Source organism: Scyliorhinus canicula, chromosome 20 (genome assembly GCF_902713615.1).
Source record: "Scyliorhinus canicula chromosome 20, sScyCan1.1, whole genome shotgun sequence".
NCBI lineage: Eukaryota > Metazoa > Chordata > Chondrichthyes > Carcharhiniformes > Scyliorhinidae > Scyliorhinus > Scyliorhinus canicula.
The window spans coordinates 27,407,116-27,426,732 of record NC_052165.1 but is presented as its reverse complement, the minus strand read 5'-3'; the positions used below and the strand labels follow the sequence as shown (position 1 = coordinate 27,426,732).

Sequence of the window (19,617 nt, the reverse complement as noted above, 5' to 3'; positions counted from 1 at the left end):
AACTGACCGGCAAGCAATGCAATTTTTAAATAAAAGGGTATTGAAATTGCTCGCTAAGTCAGCATTTACTGTCCATCGCTTGAGAAGGTGCTCGTGACCTGGAGGGAGTTCCAGCATTTTGAAGGGATAGCGATATATTTCCAAGTCCGAATTGTGCATGGCTTGGAGTGGAACCTCCAGGTGATGGTGTTCCCATGTACCTGATGACCTTGCCCTTTTAGATGGCAGCGGTTGTATGTTTGGAAAGTGCTGTCTAAGGAGGCTGAGTGAATTCCTGTAGTGCATCTTGTCGATGGTACACATTGCTGCCACCGAGGGTCAGAGGGAGTGGATGTTTGTCAGTAAGGTGCCAATCAAGCTGGCTATTTTGTCCTGGACAGTGTGGAGCTTTTTACTTGTTGATGGAGGTGCACTCATCCAGCCAGTGGACAGTATTCCACCTGACCTTTGCCTTGTAGATGGTGGACAGGCTTTGGGGAGTCAGGTGGTGAGTTACTCGCTAAAGGTTACTAACATCTGACCTGCCCTCGTAGCCATATTATTTAAGTGGCTAGCCCAGTCTTTGGTCAATAGAAACCCCAGGATGCTGATATTCGAGTTTTCAGCAATGGTAATGCCATTGAATGCCATAGGGCGATAGTTATATTCTGTCTTGTTGGAGATGGTCATTGTCAGATACTTGGGTGGCGCAAATGTTACTTGCCCCTCGTCAACCCCAAGCCTGGATATTGTCCAGGACTTGCTGTATTTGGACATGGGCTGCTTCATTTGGGAGTGGCGAATGGTGAACATTGTGTAATTATCAGCAAACACCCACACTTAGAACATAGAACAGTACAGTACAGAACAGGCCCTTCGGCCGTCGATGTTGTGCCGAGCAATGATCACCCTACTCAAACCCACGTATCCACCCTATACCCGTAACCCAACAACCCCCCCTTAACCTTACTTTTTAGGACACTACGGGCAATTTTAGCATGGCCAATCCACCTAACCCGCACATCTTTGGACTGTGGGAGGAAACCAGAGCACCCGGAGGAAACCCACGCACACACGGGGAGGACGTGCAGACTCCGCACAGACAGTGACCCAAGCCGGAATTGAACCTGGGACCCTGGAGCTGTGAAGCATTTATGCTAACCACCATGCTACCGTGCTGCCCCTTCTGACCTTAGAAGGGAGAACGGTAATTGATGAAGCAGCTGAAGATGGTTAGGCCTAGAACATTACGCTGAGGAACTTTTGGGTAATTAATGAAATTAAACTTTTTAAAGGATTTAAAATGCACATTGCAAGATAAAATTTCTCATAATATAATGGACATATCAGTCGAACGCTCTACAACATTACTCAGCAGCGATCAATGCAACCACCACTGCACTCCTCAGGAATGTGCTGCACTGCAATTCCACTATGATTCCTCAATGTAGAGAGCTATTTGGGTGTCACCTTGCTGGCATGTAATACTTTTCCACATACCTCCAAGTATTTCTATCCAGAGTCAGTATTCCAAAAATAAAACACAGGAGTCCTACGAATCCTGCAATGGCCAGCATTCCTGTGTAGAAACCAAGCCAAGCAAAATAGATTCCAATCTTCTCTCCGAAATATCTCCTGTAATGTGAAATTTAAATGAGATAAAATAATTTTGATAAAATTACAATCTTCCAAAATATTTGAAGCGTGAGACAAAATAGCAGAATTGGAAGTAATGGCACATTTTGCAAGTTGCTGTCCTCAGTGTGAAGACTCACCGAGAGAGAATTGGACCTGGAGATTAATTCTCCAAATGTCCTGATTAATAAAATTAATGACTAATTTACTGCTTGATGTAACTCCTTCTATTTTACGGGAGATCAGAAAGACTTATGCTAAGGCCTTGATTAGTTCCTATACAGTTAACAAAAGGCGTAAAATGTTGGAAAGCCAGCGCCAGTTGGAGGCTTGATTGAACAAATAGGAGTATAGGAGGAATCCTAGCCAGCAGTTGTTGAGGGAGGTTAGCAAAGCTGAGAGGTCTAAAGTTTGCAAAGCAAAAAGTGTATGAATTTGTGAACAAACTGTGTAGATATTTGGCTTTTGTGACTAAAAGGGTGGATGATCTTGGGCTATCCCCTCTGTGCATGCATCTAGGGGTAGTAGATTAAATAAAACCGAAGATATTAATAGAACATTTAGATATTTTTTTGCTGAACTGTATAAATTGGACCAGTCTGGAGATGTGTTGACATGTATGGAGTGCTTCTTCTCTTCCCATGAGCTTCCTGTAGTTTCAGAGAATCAATGTTCTGTTATTAATGTTCCTATCTCTAAAAGTGAGGAGGGCAGCATATCACTGTGGTTAGCACTGGGACTACAGCGCTGAGGACCCGGGTTTGAATCCCGGCCCTGGGTCACTGCCCGTGTGGAGTTTGCACATTCTCCCCCTGCCTGCGTGGGTCTCAGCCCCACAACCCAAAGATGTGCAGAGTAGGTGGATTGGCCACGCTAAATAGCCCCTTGAAAAAATATAATCACATTCGGGTCCATGCAAATTCACCATAATTATCTTGTCAAAAGCTTAATTGAAGTGCTATCATATATTAGCAGCAACACAGCCCTCTATCTTTCATGGCGCTTGTAAAATGCAGCGTACCATGACATTGGGGTTTAAGGCAAGTGTCTCCCTCCCTCATCATTTTTCAGCACTCCCTGCCTTCCATCTCATTCCTGCAGACCCCATTAAATTCAGCCCATAAGGCTCCTAACTACACTAATTAAAATTTATCATCTTTCAAAAGTGAGACTGCCAGGGTACACAACCAGCTGTTGCACAAAATTGCAGGAGCAGACATAGGAGTTGGGAGCTGGGTTTTGTATTTTTACATTTTTGACCCGTTCCGCCCATCAAGGGGTGGGTTAAACTCTCCCCACTAAAACAGGACAAACAGGTTAATTTTTTCCACCAAGGTGGGACAGTGTTGTCTTTTGTGTTCTGCTCTGCTTAGTTTCTGATTTGAGTCATGTCAAGAGGAAGGCATTAAGTACATGCTGTCACATCAATGAGCTAAAGAGAAATGAAAATGAGGAAACAGAGATGGTCCTGAGTGGCTCCTGGGAAACTTGAAAAACCATTTGGTTAAAAGTTACTGGATAAAAGAAATGGGTAGAAACTACAATCAATCTCAAATCATACTTAACAAGTTCCCACATTCTTAAATACTGCTTTAAAATATGTTGGAATTTAAGATGTGTAGAACTTCATCATATTTTAATCTCCATAAAATCTTTACAGCTGTATATTAATGTTATTTTATATACATTATTACAATTATTTATTAATTGGTGATATTATCTTATTCTTGAACTCTCAGTCCAACAAATTTCCAGCTCAACGTTTGAGAGAATGAGCGTTTAGGCTTATAGGGCAGGATTCTCCGACCCCCTGCCGGGTCAGAGAATCGCCGGGGGGTGGCGTGAATCCCGCCCCTGTTGCTGTCGAATTCTCCGGCGCCGGAGATTTGGCAGGGGCGGGAATCGCGCCGCGCCAGTCGGCGGGCTCCCCCCGGCGATTCTCCAGCCCGTGACGGGACGAGACTCGCCCATTCTATGCAGGTCCCGCCAGCGTAAATTGGAGTTGCTCCCTTACCGGCGGCACCTGGTGGCGCAGGCGGGCTCCGGGGTCCTCGGGGGGGGCGCGGGACAATCTGGCCCCGGGTGGGTGCCTCCACGGTGGCCTGGCCCGTGATCAGGGCCCACCGATCCGCGTTCGGTCTTGAGCCGTGGGGGCACTCTATTCCTTCGTGCCGGCCGTGTAAGCCTCCGCGATGGTTGGCGCAAAGGTGAACCCCCCTGCGCATGCGCGGGGATAACGTCAGCAGCTGCTGACGCACCCACGATTGCGTGGACCCATGCCTTCACCATGGCGGGGGCGGAAGAGAACCCCCTCCGCTGCGCATGCGCCGGCATGACGTCAGCAGTCGCGGAGAATTCCGCACCTTTGGGGAGGCCCGAAGCCGGAGTGGGTCACGCCACTCTGTCCTTCCGGGACCCCCCCTCCCCGCCGGTTAGGGGAGAATCCCGTCCCTGATCCATTACGGATGAGTCATCAGCAAACTTGTAGATGGAGTTGGAGCCGAATTTTTCCACACAGTCATGTGTATAGTAGTGGGTTAGGTACGCAGCCTTGCGGGGCCCAGACCCGAGGACTATCGTGGAGCAGGTGGAGTTGTTTATCCTTACTGATTTTGGTCTGTGGGTCAGAAAGGCGAGGATCCAGCTGCAGGAGGAAGGAGCGGGTTCTAGGTTTTGGAGTTTGGACATGAGCTTGACTGGGATTGTGGTGTTGAAGACGGAGCTGTAGCCAATGTACAGGATCTGATGTGGGGGTCCTTGTTGTCGAGATGAGTTAGTGATGAGTGTAGGGCCAGGGAGATAGCATTTGCTGTGGATCGGTTGTGGTATTTGGCGTATTGCAGTGGGTTAATCTGGAAGATTGGAGTTGATGTGTCTCATGACGAACCTCTCGAAGCACTTCAGAATAATACGTCAGAGCCTCTGGTAGGTAGTCATCGAGGCATGTTGCCTGGTTCTTCTTTGGCACCGACCGGTATGATTGTGGTCTTCTTGAAGCAGGTATGGAGCCATCGGAGATGGCCACCTGCAAAGGACCATGGGAATTATGGCCAACCCAGGACTCAGACAGACACAGAGCTTCTGTGTATTTGAAACACAGGTAGCTAGACCTGATCAAAACCCCCGCTTGTTTGCATTTTAATGGCCCGTTCCCCAATAGGACTCCAATCTAGAAACCGGTACAGCTACAGGCTGATCCGCGCCACTCCCTTTACTCAGAGAGCCCAACTGCCAAGGTCAATGACTGCTAAAGACCCGCCCAGCCAACAAGGTACCCGCCCCTTTATTGGCCAAAATCAAAGGCAGTGATCAGAACCCTGTCGAATTATTGGGTCCAAGATCAATGACCACCCTGAAGAGCGCAAAATCCCAGAGTGATAAAAGGGGACACAGCCATGTGTTCTGCCTCTTTTGGATCCGGCCTGTGCCAGCCAAATGTAGCAGGAACAGCCAGCCAAGTTCAAGACCAACGATCGCTACCTGATGGATGAGCCCAGCAGACACAGAGCCACTTCTTCAAACCAGCCACGTGAGATCAAGATAAAGGCTTATCCACTTGCACAGTGCCGGTCATCCTGAAGTTAAGTATAGGTTATTGTAGCTGATCGGTGTAGTTTAACTTGTAGTATATTTAGCTTGCATGTCGAAGTAACCCTTGTGTGTAAATAAACCATCTTTGAACTTGAACTGACAAACCGGTTGTGTGGTAATTTGACCGATATACGGGAAAGCCTTGTGGTTCAGTAAGAGAAACAGAAACACCCACAGTATTGGCGACGCTGTTGGGATATAACATCATATTGGCGACTTTAAAGAGCAACATTATTGGCGACTCTGGTGGGACTCGATTAGAAGTGATTTGTCACTCCGGGAGAACCCACAAACGTTGAAATCCAATTGCGAGAGAAAGAAAGTACCACAAGTACAAGCCCATAGCGACCAAATCACCGAATTTCGGAAGTGTGTACTAACCTGCACTAACAGGGATACAAGGTAAACTCGTTAGATTGTGTCAAAACTATTGAGGGAATTGTGAACCGGAAAATAGCTTAGGCCATACCCGCAATTCAAATCGCTGCCTTATCCCCCTGTCCCAAATTAACGATAGAAACAGAGATTAACGGTAGGAAACCAGAGATTAGAGGTACGAAAAGAGATATTAGAAGAATGACCATGAAAGCGATGGAATGTCTAATGAACCCACAGGAACCCGAGGTCGCAGTGACCAACAGAGCAGAGCAATGACCCATATGGGAGAAAGAGTTCAGGAAGTATTTGAAGGGGAAAGAATGGCCCTTTTGGTCCAATTTTTGTGCGAATGACGAGTCAGGTCCAGGAAGCATAGGACAAACTTGGTGGGACAACCTAACTGAGGTCCATAAGAAAAATGCAGCGAAAACTGATGGCAATAGTGTCCTGTTTGGCGCAGTTGCGAGGCAAAGAGGAGGTCGTGAAGACACTCCATAGGCAGTTAATTGAGAAGGAAGAAAAGAACGAGGGAAACTGTAATGAAAGCGAAAAGATTGAGCAACTCCGGGAACAGTTCGCAGCTAAAGAGGAGATGGCTGATGTGAAACGTGCACACCAATCTTGTTTAGTTCACCTTAGCAGCTTCCAGACGCAGTACAATAAAGCCTACCAAGATACACAGCGCGCAGTCCTGGTAAGAGAAGAAACAGAACAGCAGTTAAGTAGTCAATGCACAGATTTAAAAGCAGCTTTGCGAGTGCTCCACAAAAGAACAGAGAGAGTACAGTAGACCATGCGAAATGCGGACAACAGATAGACAAATCACAGTCACTACTTTCAGTGCAGAAAGGATTTAGTTATACCGTTGGACAAAATTTAGATGAGGAAGGTGCCCCCGATTGGCAAGAATTAAACAAAAGCACCCCAAGATATGTAGCGGGCACGGGAAATCAGAATCGAGTCCCCCATACCCCGAAAAGAAAAGCACCCACAGCACTGACTGCATAGGCAGAACCCATCCCCACTCACAATTCGACCCCCATGAATCCGGTTACCACGCAGCGCAAGTCCTCGGATCAGGCGGAGCCGGATTTCATTTGCACCAACCAACTATCCATAAACCAGTTGAGAGATGCTTGCACCAAAATTGTTCCATTTTAGCCCACCACAGACCCGTGCAACGTCTTTGAGGAAGTGCGGCAACAGAAAGTTATGTACGGTCTAGACGAAAGAGCGGAAGTTAAATTCATAGTTATGAGCCTTAGCCAGTCTGTAAGATCAGCTTTGCCTGTACCCCAAAATGTAGCAGGAGGAACCCTACAGGAAATGAAAATGGCCATTTTAGACGCAATCGGGTATAACAAAGGAGATCCAGTTGAGGGTTTGAACCGTTGTAGGCAAAAGAAGGGAGAGCATCCGACCGCATTTGCAGGTCACCTTTGGATCCATTTTAAGGCAATATTTGGGGATTTGAACCGCGCACACCTAAATGAGGACGACACCACTAAATGGTCCCACACTTAGAGAAATACAGCACAGAACAGGCCCTTCGGCCCACGATGTTGCGCCGAACTTTTGTCCTATGTTAATCATAGAATTTTGGACAATTTTTCATGGCCAATCCAGCCAACCTGCACATCTTTGGACTGTGGGAGGAAACCGGAGTACCCGGAGGAAATCCACGCAGCCACGGGGAGGATGTGCAGACTCCACACAGACAGTGACCCAAGTCGAAATCGAACTTGGAACCCTGGAGCTGTGAAGCAATTGTGCTATCCACAATGCTACCGTGCTGCCCTTAAGAAGTTAACCTACACTCCATTATTCTACCCTAATCCAAGTACCTATCCAATAGCCGCTTGAAGGTCCCTAACTTTTCCGACTCAACTACTACCACAGGCAGTGCATTCCATGCCCCCACTACTCTCTGGGTAAAGAACCTACCTCTGACATCCCCTCTATATCTTCCACCATTTATCTTAAATTTATGTCCCCTTGTAATGGTGTGTTCCACCCGGGGAAAAAGTCTCTGACTGTCTACTCTATCTATTCCCCTGATCATCTTATAAACCTCTATCAAGTCGCCCCTCATCCTTCTCCGTTCTAATGAGAAAAGGCCTAGCTCCCTCAACCTTTCATCGTATGACCTACTCTCCATTCCAGGCAACATCCTGGTAAATCTCCTTTGCACCTTTTCCAAAGCTTCCACATCCTTCCTAAAATGAGGTGACCAGAACTGCACACAGTACTCCAAATGTGGCCTGACCAAGGTTTTGTACAGCTGCATCATCACCTCACGGCTCTTAAATTCAATCCCTCTGCTAATGAACGCTAGCACACCATAGGACTTCTAGTCTTGCATGCCACAGAAGCAGTCCAAGAGGAGTGTGTGAATTACGACCCCGCAGATGTCACACATAATGAAGTTTGGGTTTTAAAGAGACACTCCAGTGCATGGGAACAATCCCTACACAGACAGGCAGATTAGGAACAAATAGAAGCAAATATGCACCCAATCAGGACTAGCCAGGACCCAGCATGGATAAACGAGGGTAGACATGAGGGACAGCACCCCAGAGCACAGGCACCACGGGGTTGCTACAATTGTGGACATATGGGACATTATGCCCGCAAATGCCGACAGAACCCCCCCGAACCAGCACCGACACCAACAACCAAACCCCCCACCGAGGAACAATGTTAGGCCCATGCATACTATTAGCGCCCGTTCAGGCGATTTAGCGGTCAATTCCACAGATTGACGGTGTTCGGACTCCCCAACTTGGGTCTGTGACACACTCTGGGACAAATCAGGCAGACCAGTAGTCACAGGCATAGTCCGGGAACAACCAGTCGAATTTCTTTGAAGGTCCCGCACCACTTTAAACTCCTCCACCATGTTTCAACGTGACAAATGGCCCACCACAGGTACCATCACCCTGAGTAGATTTACCGGACACATACATCAGGGATACATCACAGCCCCTGTAGATATTCAGATAGGGAACATAAGCACCAGGCACCCCGTTGTTTTAGTCGACTTGCCCCAAACAGCCGAGCACATTCTAGGAATCGATTTTATGAGCTCCCATAATCTTTCCTTTGATCCAGTGAATCAATGTATGGAGAATGGCCAAAGCAGCTAGAGCCCCCGCTACGCTCACAGTAGGGGATTATGAACATTGCTCAGTAGAAGACTATTGGTTTGATCCGCAAACAATTTGTACAGACCAAACAATTAGAAAGGTCCTCGTGAAACACAAAGCTTCGTTCACACAACACAAACATGATTGTGGTATAGTCACAATTTCAGGTCCCGATCCAAAGCCACAGAAGCAATACGGTTGCGCACAGCAAGCCAAGGGTGAGATTTCTAAAGTTATCAACAGTTTATTAGACCAAGGAGTTATTCGGCCCATAGCGTCCATAACAATGCCCCAATTTGGCCCGTAAAAAATCCCGATGGTTCATGGCGATTAACGATCGACTACCGAGAACTTAACAAAGTTACCCCCTTTAGCAGCCCCCACCATTGCAATGAGTCCCGAGACTATGCTCAAGCAGGGAGTACAGGCAAAGTACGTCACAGTGCTGGACATCAATAATGGCTTTTGGTCCATCCCGTCAGACAAGGCCTGTCAATATAAGTTTGCATTTACATTTCAAGGGCAGCAGTACACGAGGACATGCCTCCCGCAAGGATTCTACAACTCCCCTTCCATTTTCCACCGACAATTGGCTAATTGACTTCCAAATTTTCCCAACCCGAATGCCTTATACAGTATGTGGACGACTTACTCCTACAGACGGACACAAAAGAGGAGCATGTACAGCTCCTATCGGAATTACTTAGCCACCTGCAATCCATCGGATGCAAAGTCAACCCCAAAAGGGCCCAGATCTTAAAAGAAATGGTCCTTTACTTAGGCACCATTATCACCCACGGGAAGAGAGAGATTGAACACAAACGAATCAAATCAATTGTTACACTGCCCCTGACCCACAACGTCACTGCACTCAGGTCATTCCTAGGTTTTGTAGGATATTGTAGGACCCATATAAATGGTTTTGCCACAAAAGCAGCCCCACTTTCAGAACTCCTTAAAAAGAACGCCCCATGGGAATGGCTTCCGCAGCACACAGGCACCATTGAAGAATTAAACGCCCCCGCTTTGCAAGTTCCAGACCCACACTCGCCCTATGCCATAGAAGTAGCAACCACCGACCGAACATTATCAGCAGTACTCCTGCAGGAACAACATGATCGCTTAGGACCCGTTTCCAATGCCTCAAGGGTTTTGGACCCTGTAGAGCAAGGATTCTCAGCCTGTGAATGGCACTTGCTTGCAGACTTTTGGGCAGTACAGTATTTTGCGTACATCACAGGCCTTAACCCAGTAACGCTCTTAACTGAGCACACCCCAATGCAACTCTTGTTAGATGGTAGATTAAAGGACGGTTCAGTCAGCCAAATCAGAGCAGTTCGCTGGACACCACTGCTGTTACAAGGAAGGGACATTACAGTCAAACGTCAGACCCACACAGTTCTGGCCGATAATCTGGCCGCTATGCAGGGACCCCACATGAGTGCCAGATCATAACAGCCCAACACCACACAGGACCCTTTATTCCAAGGTGCAGGCAGTAAAACACAGGATTTTCAGACCACAGGCAACGCCTTAAAGATTTATGTAGATGGTTCCTCCACGACAGAAAATGGAAAGAGAATAACTGGTTGTGGAATTTATGTAGAGGACGCTCAAGGACGCGCATTAGATGAAATCTCTTTAAAATTGCCCGGCCACCTAGGTTCACAAGCAGCAGAACTCGCAGCCATAGCATATGTAGTGCAACACCCAGATTCATTCCCAACCCATGCAGACATATATTCGGACAGTCTATATTTATGCAATAGCTTGATAGAATTCCTGCCCGTGGGAATCTAGAGGATTTGTTTCAGCCAATGGAAAACCCCTACCCTCTGCCCAGTTGTTGAAACACATTCTTAGGACAGCCTCAGACCGCACGTACGGTATAATTAAAGTGAGAAGCCATCATCGTTCGTTCCCACTCGGTAATGTAAAGGCAGACACCTTAGCCAAGGCAGGATCACGCCATGCTACTTTTGGCAGCCCCCCCAAAAGCAAACCGATACATGCAGTCCAGGTTTCCCAGACCAATATTGACGATCTAGCCCAGGCCCAAAAGGCAGACGACACTCTCGAACAGATTTTAGACGGCAACTTCCCACCACCCTACGATAAATGGAAGGACTCACTGACGGTACAGGACAGCATAGTTTTGAAGAATGGAATTCATGTGGTCCCCACCCAGGACAGAAACCAGATAAATTACCAGTTTCATGATGGACATCAGGGGATAGACAATACCATTGCCCATTTAAGACCTTTGTGTTGGTGGCCCGCTTTGAAAACCGATGTAACACGTTATGTAGAGAATTGTGTTATCTGCGCACAAAACAATCCGAACGATGCACAAAGGACAATTACGCCACACCCGACCTGTTAATGGCCCTTGGACAAATTTGCAACTCAACTACATTGGCCCCCTCACCCCTTACAGAAATGGTTTCAAATACGTCTTAGTTGTTAGACACCTTTACGAAATGGGTAGAAGCATTTCCTTCACGGATGAACACAGCAAAGGCCACAGCTAAGATGTTTGACCCAACAGATATTTACACGCTGGTGTCTCCACTGCAGCATTGTGTCAGACCAAGGTTCCCACACTCTCATGACCGGAAAAACCATTGAATTGAATATTTATTTGGTCTCGATTTGGCAAGCCCCAGTCACCGCCCTCACCCATGAAAAAGCAGTCCAACAGGTCACAGAGAATATTTAAGCAGCACAGCTCACTGCAGCTGACCGACTAGGCACTAGAAGAATGCAGAGTTAAGCCTGCTTTGACAGAACCATCCACTCTGTAGTGTATACAGTTGGTCAGCAAGTAATGGTTTCCCTCTACAACCCCAGTTCTTTCCTCTCCCCCAAATTTGCAGGACCCTACTATATCTCAGAGAAGGTGAGCCCCTCAGTGTACAAGATAACATACCCCAATGGTAAAACTGGTTGGTTCCACATCAATCAACAAGGTCTATTGAACCCAATGTAGCCACTCCCACCACATCTCTCTGCAATAGGAGACGATTCCGCCCTGCCCATCGAGAACCTAGTCCAACCCACCCCCAGCCATACCAGCACATCCACAGATTGAACTACCTCACATTATGTGTTTGTAATTACAGTTCCAAAACATGATACTATTTTATTATGAATAAACTGTGGTGAAAATCACAGACTAAGCTTTTAAATTTCTTTTTCTCAGCTATATCAGATGTCAAGTGATTTTCCCTTGCATTTTTCTTCTCTCATCAAACACCGCATAAAAGTCTTTTGGATTTAACATCTGCATTACACTGCATTTAATTTAACAGGGAATGGTAGAGCCTCCCCTAACATCAATGGATGTGTATGCATTGATAGGTGATGAATCCAATTCTAAACATATGAAAATGAAAAAATGAAACGAAAATCGCTTATTGTCACGAGTAGGCTTCAAATGAAGTTACTGTGAAAAGCCCCTAGTCGCCACATTCCGGCGCCTGTTCGGGGAGGCTGTTACGGGAATCGAACCGTGCTGCTGGCCTGCTTGGTCTGCTTTCAAAGCCAGCGATTTAGCCAAATGCTAAACAGCCCCAATATGTACACAATAGCAAACATTTCGTCGCTAGCCATAGGAAGTGAGATGGCGGAATTTATCTACCACCCCACTGCGTGTTTTTCGGCAACAGAGGCAGCCCGCCAATGGGATTTACCAGTCCTGCCTTTGTCAACAGTTGACTGCACCCCTCAATCGCCGACAAACCCATGCGCCAGCTTGGGACCGGAATTTCCCGCTGGCATGAACAGTCGTTAAATCCTGCCCTGGATGAAATGACTGGATCGCCAGGTGCTCTTCAGCAATGTTTTGCCCTAAAAAGCACTGATGTTTCAGATAACCGAGTGGCAGACTGCCCTTTCACCTTTGGCCCGAGTTTTCTTTCTATATTATACAAATTCAATTTGAAGAACCCTGTTGCTCACCCCTCTCCAAGCTATGCTGTGCAGGGAATAAACATGTTGTTCACAAGAACTGCACAGTGCATCAAATAGGCTGCCAAGAGCAATGGGAAATTAGAGGGAACATTGCTAGTGAGTACAACTGGATTATTACTATCGTAATAATTTATGTTACAGATGAAACAATGGAGTACCTGATAAGGTCAAGGGGTTGCAGTTTGTAGAAGTTCTTGGGGTGAGCCCACTCCTCGTATAGAAGGTATCTCTCATTGTGGCATGATGGCTCTGATGATTTGTGGTTGAATTTACACTGGAAGAGACAAGTAAGCACCACAATGTATTAGCCGCTGTTGGAATTTCCCCAGGATCGAGGACCTTGGGGGGTGGAAATCTCACCCACTGAGATCTGCTGGCCAATCAGAGGCTGGAAGCTCTTCATTCCTGTCCATGTCACCAGAAGAGGTAGCTACAGCTGGAAATGTGCTCACCTGAGCCTGAGGATCGATGAGGGACAATAGGCCAAAGGTGAGTGAGGGCAGGAGGGGGGTTGTGGGGATGGGATTGCAGCAGCGAGAAGTCAGAGTGGGCTGAATGCAAGGGCAAGGGGATGGCTTTCAGGCACCCTCTGCCCAATGCTGGGTCCCTTGATCAGACATAAGTACCTTTCAAAGAGGGACCTACTCCTAGAAGGCTGCTGTGCCTGGTGGCCTCGAGACACAGGCCACTTGAACTTGGTCCCCGAGTCCATTCGTCCTAAATACTGGTGGGATCAGGGATAATTGATCTAATTCAGCTCAATAATGGGAAGGTTTCCTCCATGGGCCACGTTCGCACCTCCAGCTTAATCACAGGGCATTCCCGCCACCAAAACACTGGCCTCTCCCATGATTACATGGGTCTGGCTGCAATGTTTCTCGTCATGTCGGGATGCATTATATCCCACCCTCTCTTTATGTCAATAGAATCAGTCAGTAATTGTCTAATTATCCAATGTTGCTCAAAATAATGTTCTGCTTTCTGTCTATAATAAGTTTACATTCACCTCATTCAGCAATAACTGGCTGACAAGTTTTGCGCAACAATTAACTATCTAAAATTACTTACATCATGGAGGGGATAGGCCGCGGTGTATGTCTTTGAGTCCAAAAGCTTTGTGATACCAAATTTGTTTGGACTCCCTCTTTTATATTCACAACGATTCAGAAGATACTTGACCTGCAGAATTAGATTGAGAGGGTGATTACTTACAAGAACACAAGATGGGCAACACAGTAGCACAGTGGTCAGCACTGTTGCTTCACAGTGCCAGGGACCCGGGTTAGATTCCCAGTTTAGGTCACTGTCTGTGCGGAGTCTGCACGTTCTCCCAGTGTCTGCGTGGGTTTCCTCCGGGTGCTCCGGTTTCCTCCCACAAGTCCCAAAAGACGTGCTTGTTAGGTGAATTGGGTATTCTGAACAGGCGCCGGAGTGTGGCAACTAGGGATTTCCAAAGTAACTTCATTGCAGTGTTAATGTAAGCCTACTTCTGACACTAATGAAGATTATTATAAGAACAGCAATGAACTTTTGAATATAAAGAGCATTGCTAAAAGATTGTTCATTGTAAACTAAAATAAGAAAGATGATACTGAGGGAGGTGTGCCAAGTTCCTTCATTAGAAGTCCCTCTGTCCACAGTTGAACCAAATATCTACCACAAGAATGATTGTTTAGTTGAAGATTGTATTTGATCACATGTGAAGTTCTGAACATGCTGCACTCAACTTCAGTAAATTATTTTTTAAATACAATAGCAGCCGAGGAGATGGAGGTAACGTAGTTTTTGGTAAACTTACAATTCTGCTACGAGTAGCTGGTGTGAAGAAGGAATCACGATCAGCAGTTTGGAAACTGTCAATGTGCTCCATCTCAAATGGAGCAGTGAAAAATTCTGGCTCTGGTGGAATTTTGGCTTCATCCACTGAGAAAATCCTCGTGAGGCAGTTGAATGTGGAAGTTTTCGGCTTCATATCATTGGACTGGAGAGGTAGTTTGATGTGAAGGATTTCGGCATAACGACAGAGAAGAACCCATGGTGCATGGATTTTCAGAAAAATACAGTTGGCATCTATAACCTATGAACACAATTTAGCAATCTGAAATACTGCCCAAACACATTTTTAAAGTAAGACAAAAGCAAAATACCGCAGATGCTGGAAATCTGAAATAAAAACAGAAAAATAATTAGCATGTCCAGAGAGAAACAGAATTAACCTTTCAGTTCGATGACCTGGCAAGTTACCTCTGTTTCTCTCTTCACAGATGTTGCCAGATTTACTGAGTACATCCAGGATTCTCTTGCTGCATTTTCATTTGCATTATTTTGACTGTTTGGATGACCATTGTCCACATGAAAATGTACAAAAGTACACTGCGGTGGCAGACATCAGCCCACCATGGATATACATCGCTGTCATAAGTGACCTCAGGCCAGATGTATGCACGATAACTGATTATTTATAAACTGGTAGCACTGTTCAAACAGCTAGCATAAATAACTAACATTGAGATTTCAGAGAACATGTCAGGCCCTGTTTCAAAGTGAATAAAGCAATTGTATCATTAAAGAAACTTCATAAGGGAAATGTCACTCAGATCCATCAAAATTGGTCAAATCTTTATGAATGATTGTGTATGTACATATCATATAAATGGATGAAAAACATAATGTGCCCTGTCGGGAAATTTCTGATGTAGCAAACTTTATAGTGAAAATTTAGATAGCAAGTCCTTGCAGCACAAAGGTGAAGTGGTTAGCACTGTTGCTTCACAGCACCAGGGTCCCAGGTTCGATTCCTGGCTGGGCACTATCTGTGCAGAGTCTGCATGTTGTCCCCGTGTCTGTGTGGGTTTCCTCCGGGCGCTCCGGTTTCCTCCCACAAGTCCCGAAAGACATGTTTGTTAGGTGAATTGGACATTCTGAATTCTCCCTTGGTGTACCCGAACAGGTGCCGGAGTGTGGCGACTAGGGGATTTTCACAGTTACTTCATTTCAGTGTTAATGTGCCTACTTGTGACACTAATAAAGATTATTATAACCACTGCTGCAATGGTGAGTGAGCTGGGTCTACACACAGAGTTTGAAATCTATAATGAGGGGGAAATAAAAAATATTATTGCATTCATAAAAATAGGCCTTTTCCATGGAGCTACTGCAGTTTTCTGTGCCTATTCTAAAAACATTATAATGGCTTCAAATTTTCAGTAGTGGGATATCTCTTGTGCATCTGACTTCTTTATGTACCCTTAAGCACAGAATTGTTTTGCCAAGTGAGAGTTTATAATGGCACAGGTGAGTGCTACAGTTCCCCTATCACTGAATTGGCTGCTCTAGTGTCAACTTCCATCAGTGTGGGACATTTAACCTTATGGATAATTTAATTAGTTTTGATTTCACCATTGTTACACAATTTAGTTGTTCCTCGTCGGAGGTAGGTGGGGCTTCTAGGGTATACATTCACCTGTATCCCGGAGTACATGACCTTCTTCAAGATGATGGTTTTGGGCTTCTATTTCTCCTTTCTGGCTCCGATCTCTGGCAACAACTACAATGCTGGGCAAAAGGCTGCAGGGTCTGTTTGGACCTAATGTTCCCTTGCTTGGGAGGGCTTCTGCGAGTGGGCCTAGTTAACTTAGTATCCGTGTCGTTCCTGAGGGTGGCTATGCAGTTGCTTATTCCCCAGCAGTAGTCCCTTAACTCAGTGTTCTTCAAAGTCGGGGCGCGACCCGCGGGTGGGTCGTGGGCGGGTGTCGGGAATGTCACGGAGCCGTTGTCCGCGGCGCTCCCGAATGTGCAAATCCCCGTGCAGCAGCCAGCTTGCAAGCGGCCACGAACATGTTAAATGAAAAAAAATTTGGCGTATTGCGCATGCCGCCGATCGTCATCTGGGCAGAATGCGCATGCACGCCGATCATCGTGCCGATCATCGTGCGGCATGCGCATTCCGCGAACATGTTAAAAAATTTTGCCGCATTCCGCATGCTCGCACGATGATCGGCGCGCCTGCGCAAATGTGCATACGTGCCGGTCATCGGGCACGCATGCGCAGTACGGCCGCTATTTTTTAAAAAACGATTGCAGCTTTTTGTTTTACAAGTTCTGCAGTGGTTTTTATTCATTTAATTTTTATTTTTTTCATTTATGTTATTCAGTTTATTTTTTTTTACAAGTCCGGGGGGGTTTTATTCATTTTTTTCATTTATTTTACTCATTTTTTTTTTTACAAGTTTGGGGAGGGGGGGTTATTTGATAAAATTTTACAGGAAAAAATTTAGAACTTTGGACAGATGGAGATTCCATACTTTCCGACACCAGAAGGCTTCACCTTCATCCAACAGGTTCCATTGCAGGAGCGTGTACGAGGGCCAAAGGGACCCAAAACCATTTCCGCCATTTCTGTCAGCAGCAAAAAAGTAAGAGAAAATGGTGGGTCGTGTGGGTCGACCGGCGTGGGTCGCGCAAAGAATGACCCTTTGCTTTTCATCCTGAATTATATCATTTTCTCTAAAGAAGTTCATCCGCTCTACATATTGGGCCCAGTCTTCCACTGCAGGGTCAAAAGAGTCCAACTTTCCGAATAAAGGCATTTTGCCTGTCAGTGGCTTACGCTCAATATATGGAGGTCGTTCCGTTTTCCTCATCGCCACTCTAATAAGTCGACGGAGGCAAAGTCCCATCACCAGAATTCCTTTTATTTACAAACCCATCAGCTAAACAATTATGACCATTCAGTCTGCTGTCTATACCGGGAGTGTGGAGGATCTGACACTCCCTGTTATATACACAGAAAGGGGTTCTCTGATTGGGCCACTAATCAGGGAATTCGTATTCTAATTGGCCAATCTCAAGGCCTGGCCTAAGTCATTACATGCACCTTATTCAACAAGGTACAACTTTTTCAATTGATTTACCGGAAGCACGACTGTGTAAGAGAGGAGGTGTTTGTGAATTCACTGATTGCTTAGGTACTGAGGGGGACCTTCAACAACACATCCTCTGCAGGAGCGTAGAATCAGGGGACAGCAACATCTGGATTCTGCGCATGCGTGGACTCCCAAAGTTGCTGTTTGTTTCAGTAGAGTGACGGTGAATTCTGTCGACACAAAACCTGGGCCATTTATTCCACTTGAAACTCCTGCATACCCCTGCCATTAGGCATTTTTATTCTCATTTCACTGATCCTCTCTCTTCATCCTTTCATTACCCAGCTATCTTGCTCCTGATAGGCTTCCCTACACAGCCCATTTTCCATCTACATTTATCACCTGACATTTTTTGATTCACCCTTCTGTCCCAGTAAACTCACCTCAAATCCCTTCGACTTTCTGCGTTTCTGCCCCATGGACCTGACGCACCCTCTCCTCATGCTTACCTATCTTCATCCATTTTCCATTTTGTTTCCTTTTAGCATTACCAGCATTTAAAGATCCTGGCACAAAATTCCCACTGATGTCCCAAAAGCAAGAAAAACAGATGCTTTGCACTTTGAAATTAATCAGCAAATGCATCGTCAACAATGAGCACTTTAAAAATGAAAAATCAGTTTGTCACCACAGAGCACAGGAAGTGGCAAAAGGAACAAGGCAAGTAAACAGAATGCAGAGCATAGTGCTGAGGAGGCTGATTGAGGAAAGGGCAGATCAGGAATAAAAGGCCAAAGAAAGAGCAGAAGCGGCACCAATCAGGAATAAAAGTGTGCTCGGGTTAAAACCTAGGCAGAAAAATATAGTATAGGAATGGGTGTGAGCTGAATCAATTGATTGACTGAAAGATCAGGGCTGGGATTCTCCAAGTCTCCACTCCGAAACCCCGCTCAGCGCGGGGGTGGAGAATGGGGCGTCAAACCTGCGATCGGGTCCAACGCCTGGACGCGAACCTCTGGCGACCGGAAAATCGGCGGCAGTTGGGGGCTGTTGAAAGAGGCCCCCGCGGCAATTCTCCGCAGTTGACTGGCCAAGTTCCCGCTGGTTTGGTTCACGTATGGTTTCACCTGGCGGGAGTTCGGCGTCGCAGCTGCGGTGGTCGTCCTCGTGGTGCGGGGGGGGGGGCTTCCACAATGGCCAGGCCTGTGTGTGGGGGCTACCAATCGGCGGGCACGCGATCTGGGGGGCCTACCCACGACTGGGAGTGCAGGGCAGCATTTCGGCAGCCGGAGCTGTGTGGAGCACTCTGGCGCCGTGCTGGCCCCCTGTGGCCCACGGAATCGCTGGGCCAAGAGGCCTGTTGACGCCGGCATGAAACACTCCGGTGTTTATGACGCCGTCAATACATAGCGGCCGTTTTGAAGAATCCTGGCCCAGGCATTTGCTGCTAGGAGGCATGAATAATTTAGCTTTAAAAATTATATTTTTCAAGGCAATGCACCCTATTATTTTCTCTAGGTACTATTAAAAACAACCAGAGCTACCACTGCTAAACCTCCGTGCTGGGAAATGTGCATATATTTATTCTGGACTTGACACCTCCATGATAGACTAGCCTGCCAACATGAGCAATGTAAAATTCAACATTGGATGATAACAAATACCATTATAGTACACCACTGAGATGAGGATTTGAGGCTAACACATTGCATGTGTTCAAGGAGTTAGATAAAGTGCCTGGGCTAAAGGGATCAAAGTATATGGGGGAAAGCTGGACCAGGTTACTGAGTTGGATGATCAGCTATGATCATACGGAATGGTGGAGAATGATTTGAAGGGCCGAATGGCCTACTCCTCCTATTTTCAATGTTTCTCTGTAATACTTTTAGGTGAGGAGGGGGAGGAAAACAGAGGGAAAAAGAACATAAAATTTGTTTCTGGTACAAAATATATGCCATGTACACTGCTTATTAAGAACTTAGCCTGAGTTTAACCGTTTGACAGAGTTAAAATTGGGCCCTGTAAAGCCATGCAGGGTGACAGCACTCCCT

At 46.3% G+C, this 19,617-nt stretch overlaps 1 protein-coding gene across 4 annotated transcripts in view; it reads right to left on the bottom strand.

The window, feature by feature from the left end:
• Window positions 1–19,617, bottom strand: part of ano6 (anoctamin 6) — a 177,822-nt gene that overhangs the window by 59,797 nt on the left and 98,408 nt on the right. For all 4 annotated transcript variants that reach the window (XM_038781357.1, XM_038781355.1, XM_038781358.1 and 1 more), the window contains 4 exons: window positions 14,500–14,778; window positions 13,770–13,880; window positions 12,860–12,975; window positions 1,480–1,614 (listed from right to left, as the gene is read on the bottom strand). In XM_038781357.1, the coding sequence (XP_038637285.1) occupies window positions 1,480–1,614; window positions 12,860–12,975; window positions 13,770–13,880; window positions 14,500–14,778 (641 nt within the window). The remainder of the gene's footprint in view (window positions 1–1,479; window positions 1,615–12,859; window positions 12,976–13,769; window positions 13,881–14,499; window positions 14,779–19,617) is intronic.